The sequence below is a fragment of the Trachemys scripta genome, chromosome 4 (genome assembly GCF_013100865.1).
Source record: "Trachemys scripta elegans isolate TJP31775 chromosome 4, CAS_Tse_1.0, whole genome shotgun sequence".
Taxonomy (NCBI): Eukaryota; Metazoa; Chordata; order Testudines; family Emydidae; genus Trachemys; species Trachemys scripta.
In genome coordinates this window covers 3,505,706-3,513,163 of record NC_048301.1, presented here as the reverse complement: position 1 = coordinate 3,513,163, position 7,458 = coordinate 3,505,706, and the positions used below count along the sequence as shown (strand labels likewise).

At 40.6% G+C, this 7,458-nt stretch overlaps 2 protein-coding genes across 3 annotated transcripts in view; both read right to left on the bottom strand.

The window, feature by feature from the left end:
- PRPF39 (pre-mRNA processing factor 39) overlaps positions 1-282 on the bottom strand; it is a 40,166-nt gene extending 39,884 nt beyond the window's left edge. For both annotated transcript variants that reach the window (XM_034767971.1, XM_034767972.1), the window contains exon 1: positions 148-282. The gene's annotated coding sequence lies outside the window, so the exon portion shown is untranslated. The remainder of the gene's footprint in view (positions 1-147) is intronic.
- A 2,295-nt stretch (positions 283-2,577) lies between these two features.
- The window catches only part of TOGARAM1 (TOG array regulator of axonemal microtubules 1), a gene marked incomplete at its 5' end in the record, with an annotated part of 73,614 nt that continues 68,733 nt past the window's right edge, over positions 2,578-7,458 (bottom strand). The window contains 3 exons of the mRNA XM_034767902.1: positions 2,578-3,766; positions 4,456-4,542; positions 5,232-5,451. Coding sequence (XP_034623793.1) covers positions 3,513-3,766; positions 4,456-4,542; positions 5,232-5,451 — 561 coding nt within the window. The remainder of the gene's footprint in view (positions 3,767-4,455; positions 4,543-5,231; positions 5,452-7,458) is intronic.

Sequence of the window (7,458 nt, the reverse complement as noted above, 5' to 3'; positions counted from 1 at the left end):
CCCCCCCCGTTCCCCAGCCACCCCCAGCCCTCCTCAATTCCCCCCATTCCCCAGGCGCGCCCCCGCCGCGCCCGCTCCCCGCGCGCCCCCGCCGAGGCTCACACCGCACGGAGGGGCCGCTCCCGCGCGCCCCAGCCCAGCACTGACCTGGCGCGAGGTTCTCTGCCATAGGCCCGTTGCGGCCACACCGATTCTGCCAGACCCTTCTGGAGTGCGCACTACGCGTGCGTGCCAGCCATTCCGAAACGTGACTGCGCATGCGCCATCACCCCGAAAGGCGAAGGGAAATCGCTACGCATGCGCCGAAGGCCACAGGCAGACGCGGCGCGCCGCCTGTCCCACAGAAGGCATGCGCCAGCGCCCTCGACCTTTGCTGTGCGCATGCGCCAGCCCAACGCGCGGCTTAGCTACTGGCTCGGCCGAGGGGAAGGTCAGGCTGTGGCTCCGCCCCTCGCGGCGGTGCTGCACGTGCCGCGCCTACGGGTCGACGTGTCCCCTCGCGCCAGGGCGGCCCCCTCAGTCCTCGTCTCCGCTCGAGCCAGTCCCCCCTCCCCCTCCCGCCCAGCTCTGCTCCCCCCAGGCCACCCCAAAGCGAGGGCCCCAGTTTGCTCTTGCCACATGGCCACTGCCCTTCCACCTGTCCCCATCAAGCGAGCTCCCAGCAGCAGCCCGTGCAGGGCCCATCCCCGTGAGCCAGGTGCCCCTCACCCTGTGTTCTTGGGCTGCTCGGTATGGGGCAGATTCACCTCCCACAACCCTTAATTCACATATTAGGTTATTTCCAACCCCGCGTATTCAAAATCCATGACCTGAAGGCACCCTCTCCTGCACCGCAAAGCCTGAGTTTGATCTAAAAATCCTGAGATTTTAAAATTCTGGGTTTTCTAGTTGCAAACTGCTTTGGGGGCCTGGGGACTCTTGGAACCAAGCTTTTCTCTGCAGTCATATGGAGCAAGGGTTCTGGGGAAAAACACTCAACTACTGCAGTCCGCTGCTAAAACTGAAAACTGGGCAACAGTAATAGTTAGCCTTCCACACCCCTAGAGATGTTGTGCCCACTGTTTGTCATGCTGACCAGTAGTTTCATTGTTTGCCTGTACTCTCCTCATTAGGTTGTCATCTTTCTTATGCTTAGGTTGTAAACCCTTTTGGACAAGGGCTGCATTTTTAAGAATATAAGAAAGGCCATACTGAGTCAGACCAATGGTCCATTTAGCCCAGTATCCTGTTTTGCCACAGTGGCCAATGCCAGGCACTTCATAGGGAATTAGCAGAACGGGTAATCAAGTGATCCATCCCCGTCGCCCACTACCAGCTTCTGGCAAACAGAGGCTAGGGCCACTTCAGAGCAAGGTTTTGCATCCCTGCCCATCCTGGCTAATAGCCATTGATAGACCTATCTTCCATGAACTTATCTAGTTCTTTTTTAAACTCTTATAGTCTTGGCCTTCACAACATCCTCTGACAACAAGTTCCACAGGTTGACTGTGTGTTGTATGAAGAAATACTTCCTTTTGTTTGTTTTAGACTTAGTGCCTATTGATTTCATTTCATGACCCCTAGTTTATGAGAAGTAAATAACACTTCCTTATTTACTTTCTTCACACCAGTCATGATTTTATAGACCTCTATCATATCCCCCCTTAGTCGTCTCTTTTCCAAGCTTTAATGTTCCAGTCTTATTAATCACTTCTCATATGGCAGCCGTTCCATGCCCCTAATAATTTTGTTGCCCCTTTCTGAACCTTTTCCAATTCCAATATATCTTTTCTGAGATGAGGCAACCAGATTTGCAAGCAATATTCAAGATGTGGCATACCATGGATTTATATAGAGGCAAGGTGATATTTACTGTCTTATCTATCCCTTTCCTAATGATTCCCAACATTCTATTTGCTTTTTTGACGGCTGCTGCACATTGAGTGGATGTTTTCAGAGAACTATCCACAATGACTCCAAGATCTCTTTCTTGAGTGGTAACAGCTAATTCAGACCATTTTTGTTGTTTCTGTACAGTACCTAACAATGAGCCCCCATCGGTGACTGGGGACCTTAGCTACTACAACAATACAAATACTAATAGCAGTTAACGGAACATTTGGATGGCTGTATGTACAGCTGGCAGTGGGTGATGTGTGGCCAGTAGGAGGCCGGTTCATACTCTTCCCTGCTCCCACTCCCCTTGGAAGTAAACATTCATTAAGAGCTGAGAGGCTTGTGTTACGTAGCTAAAAGTGGGGAATTAAAATCCTGTCAGAAATAATATCTACAACTAATTTTCCACACAATTTAGCTCCAGCTAGATCTGTAACTGATGTGGACCACAAAAGAACTATTCATACGGTTTTCTTGAGCTCACAATTTGAGGGGGAAAATACAGTTTTACACTTTTAACCATCTTACTGTTTAGCACTATTGCTCATGAAACAGAACCTTGCTTCACCCCTCATGATACCCAGTGTAAAGCAGAACTTTACAGATAACATTAGTCTTTGTTGCATGTTTAGTTGTCCATAAATGATTTTTCTTTTTCATCCAACAAAAGGGAGAGAGTTTGAGTGAAACATCATGTCACAATTTTACAGAAATAAATCCATTTATTTTTTATAACATTCCTTTTTCTTTTTAAAATGAGTACAGTACTTGTAGCTGAAGAACTCTGGAAAAAAAAGCTACTGAAGACCTGGCACTATGTTGTTGAGAATTACACACCTGGGCTGAGAGATAACACCTTTATAAATATTTGACAGATAAAGATTAAATTTAGTGTTTTTAAACAAAACTACGGAAGTTACATTCACCACCTGGTATTTTTTGAAGACAAATGTGTATTTCAAAATCTGTAAAAATTATTCATTTCCTAAATTTTTGTCATCATGCTTCATTATAACCTGTTAAAATTTTACATCTGTGCAGCTGATTATGCCCAACTGTCAAACAAATGTTAATCAATGTAACAGGAGCAATAGCAAACTAATACTGCACAATCATAAGTGGACTGATTTAAGAAATACATATTTTTCACAAATGTCACGCAAACCCCTGTTCTTGGTACCATATACATCACTCAAGGATTTTTTCCACTTACATAAGTAAGGCTAAGTGAGAAAACATGTCAGAACATGATTACATAATAAAAAGTATATTATTCATTACAAATTTCATATCTATTATTACATACAGGGTACTGTGCTGTAATTTCTAAAGAAGAGTGCAAATGAGCAGGATTGACTTCTCTTTAAAGACCTTAGATACTTCCATGTGGCCTGCAAGCAACACTGGTGAGGACAGTTCATGAGTGTTATACTGATTTGGTGTACATGTGCTGGTACAGGACAGTGAGGTGCTCTACAGGTTGTCAATAAAGGCAGCCATTCTAGTTTTCTACATGAAAGTGCAGGCACTGTGAAAAAGCAACTTTAGAATTGTTTCACTTGTCTTCATGTAAACATTTATCAGTCTGTCATATAGTGTATGTGTTGATTGATCTACACACATACACACCGTTTATTTTAGGTAGCTATATCAAGAAATTCTTCTAAATTCTTTTTGATGTGTGGTGGCTGAGATGCAGCCTGGATTAACAGGCTTTGACCCATTTGTGCAAAAAGTGCTTTTGATAATTTAGCTGTAGCTGTCCGAATATTTCCTCCAGCTCCGGGTAGCGATCCACTGTTTGTCATGTTTCCTAAGAGATGCCATAGGACAACTAAAACTTTCTGCTCTATAGCATGAGGCTTCCGTGGGTATAGCTCCATAACAAGATCTGAAAGAATTAAGAGAACACAATACAACCGTAATTACCATGCTGTAGTATATTATTTGTATTTTGTTTGCAAATACGATGACATCTATGAAGCCAATTTAAATAGTATCGCTTGTAAATCATCGCCCCCTCAGAGGCTTTTTACGTTTTTTAAAAGTTATATCCATCTACCACAAGTTAATAATTGTGACCATTCATTAAAAAATGTCAGATAAACCTAGAAAAGAGGACACATTTTGAGGTAGGGTTCTTAGAACTTCCTTTTCTCATCAGTATTGCAGTTTGTGTGTTAGGATAACTGACAGCGTGCTGGGCAACAGCAGCTCTACTGGCACGCTGACCACTGGATCACCGATTAAACCACTCCCAAGTAAGCCTCAGCAGTAAAACTCAGCCTAATTGATTGGGATGGTCCAGAAGAGCCCAAAAGGGTAATTAGCCCATTACCCAAGGGGTAGAAAAGGCACAGGAAGGAAGTGCTCAGAGAGAAAGAAAGACTGCCAGGTTTTTCAGGGTCAGAGCCCACTGCATGGGCTATGTGCACGATTTCTGTGGCTGCAGGGCACATCTTGCCAAATGCGATACTATTGCTGTATGACAAACATAACCACTTGCATCAAGAAGGGAGTTTGGCAAATGAGAATAGAATACAAGTAAAAGTGAACTTGCAAAGCAATATGTAACTTTACCAGCAAGCTTTTCAGTCATGTCTTGTTTTGCTTTTCCATTCAAAAACTGGGCCTTTGTGCAGAATGGTTGGAGAAGCAAGTAATTATCTAAATTCAAAGAATAAAATGTTAAAAACCATCAGAATAATCACATTTATACAATAGAAAAGTATGTAGACAAGTTAAAATGACTTTATAAAATAAAATCTTCAGTTCACAATTTATTCAAATAAAACTACTGAACCAAAGAGACTTAAGGTAGAAAGTCTTTTTTCACTGAAGATCACAGGATTATTTTAACTTGTGAATTTTTATGAATAGCTACAAGAGAACTGATTTCTTGTAAGGACTAACTACTACATACTGCAGAGAGTTAGAAATGTACAAGGCCATGAACATCTACCTTCCTGCCCATTGGCCTAGTCTTCAAAGTTGCTTAACACTTTTAAATTCTATAAAAGTCATTACAGTTAGGGGCACTCAGCCATCTCAGCAGGTGCACCTCAATTTGCAGGACTGGGCCCTTCCTGTGTTATATAAGCTGACTTACAGCAACATTGTTGCATCAGTTTATGCACTGTATAGGATTGATCAGGGCAGACTGCCTAAGTGATGGGAATGTGCAAAGTGAAAAAGGAAATGGATAGCCTCTGTTTTTTCATACTTCTCAAAAGTCACCAAAGTCAATCTACGCGGAGCTTATCAATATACTTAAACCCTCTCCTACACACCACACATATACAATGGCTTGGTAGAAACAGTTTTATAAAGACTGGCTACTTCAAACAGTTAATTACCTAAATGTTGACAAAGAGCTTGAATAACATTTGTGGCAGCAGCATAGATCCCTGGATTCTTGGAGTTCAGGTTGTTGTCTACCATGGCTGGAATCAACATGTTGATAACAGGTGATAAGTTATCTTTCAGCAAAGGAATCATCTTGTACATTGTCTCTAGAGCTACCTGATTTACTTTGCTGTTAGAGTCATGTAAGCGAGACTTGAAAGCGTCAAAGATCTGAAAAAGTGTACAAATATCACAGGAGTTAGAGGAGTTTCAAGTTTTCTCACACATTATTTGAGTAACTTGAATTGTGCACTTTACTCAAATAAGACTTTGATGTCATCTGGGATTTTATCCTTTTTACCAAGGTAAAATGGAGTTTGATATTTTTATACTGTATATAGTTCCATTTTATCTCAGTTCATATGTATTCTAGTCATTCCCAGACAACACAATAAGGTTACACTAGCCTTCTGTAACTTTTGATCTGATAGCCGTATTTTCTGTGCTACTGATTTTTTTAAACAAGGCTACCCATTCAGACTGAATCCCTAGATTTTGCATGAGAAGAGTAGAGTGTCCCCCTCCCATAGCATTTTAGAGCCATGTTTGTGCAGTGTTTAGCACAGTGGGGCTTGGTCTATAATTTCAACCCCTGCATGCTACGACAACACAAATGATAAGGAATAAGTACCCCAAAGTGTTTTTTGCCTTCCTGAAGCAAAGACAAAACAGAAACAATAACTATTTCTATTTATAGACTTAAGGCCAGAAGAGATTATTATGATCACCTAATTCCAGTGGTCCTCAACAAGGGGTACGTGTACCCTTTGGGATACGCCAAGGTGTTCCTCATCTAGATATTTGCCTAATTTTACAACAGGCTACATAAAAAGCACTAGCGAAGTCAGTACAAACTAAAATTTCATACAGACATTTGTTTATACTACTCTATATACTATACACTGAAATGTAAGTACAATATTTATATTCCAATTGACTTATTTTATAATTATATGGTAAAAATGAGAAAGCAAGCAATTTTTCAGTAATGTGCGCTGTGACACATTTGTATTGTTATGTCTGATTTTGTAAGCAAGTAGTTTTTAAGTGAAACTTGGGGGTACACAAGACAAATCAGACTCCTGAAAGGGGTACAGTAGTCCGGAAAGGTTAAAAGCCACTGTTCTAGTCTGACCTCCTGCATAACACAGAACCTCACTTAGTAATTTCTGTATCAAACCCACAATTTTTGTTTGAGCTAAAGCATCTCGGACACTGACAGAACAGCCAACTTGTGGGTGACCCATAACAACTTAACAAGAGGCACTGAAATGTAATCAAGACAATCTATTTATATGTGGATTTCAAAGAGATGTACTAGACCAGAATTATTAACCCATTTATTTGTAGTAATAGAAATCAAGGGTAGATGCTAAGTGTATGTGTCTGTGTTTACCAGTATCTTGTTAGAAGCTTAACAATCTAATTAGCTGTAGATGCTAAATCCTGTTCCTATCTTATAATTAGGGTTGTCAAGTGATTAAAAAAAAATAATTGTGATTAATCGCACAATAAAAAAAATTAATCACGATTAACCACACTGTTAAACAATAAAAGAATACCATTTATTTAAATGTTTTTGGATGTTTTCTACATTTTCAAATATATTGGGATTTCAATTACAGCACAGAACACAAAATGTACAGTGCTCACTTTATGTTTTATTACAAATATTTGTGCTATAAAAAACAAAATAGTATTTTTCAATTCACCTCATACAAGTACTGAGTACAATCTCTTTATCATGAAAGCTGAACTTACAAATGTAGAAAAAAATATAAATAATGTATATTTGTGTATATATATATACACACACACACACACACACACACACACATCATTATATACATATATAATAATGTATATAAAATAAAACAATGTAAAACTTTAGAGCCTACAAGTTCACTCAGTCCTACTTCTTGTTCACTTAGCTACTAAGACAAACAAGCTTGTTTACATTTTCAGGAAATAATGCTGCCCGCTTCTTGTTTCCAATGTTACCTGAAAAGTGAGAACACATGGCACTGTTGTCGCAGGTGTTGCAAAATATTTACGTGCCAGATGCATTAAAGATTCATATGTCCCTTTATGCTTCAACCACCATTCTAGAGGACATGCGTCCATGCTAATGAGGGGTTCTGCTCAATAACTACCCAAAGCAGTGCAGACCGATGCATG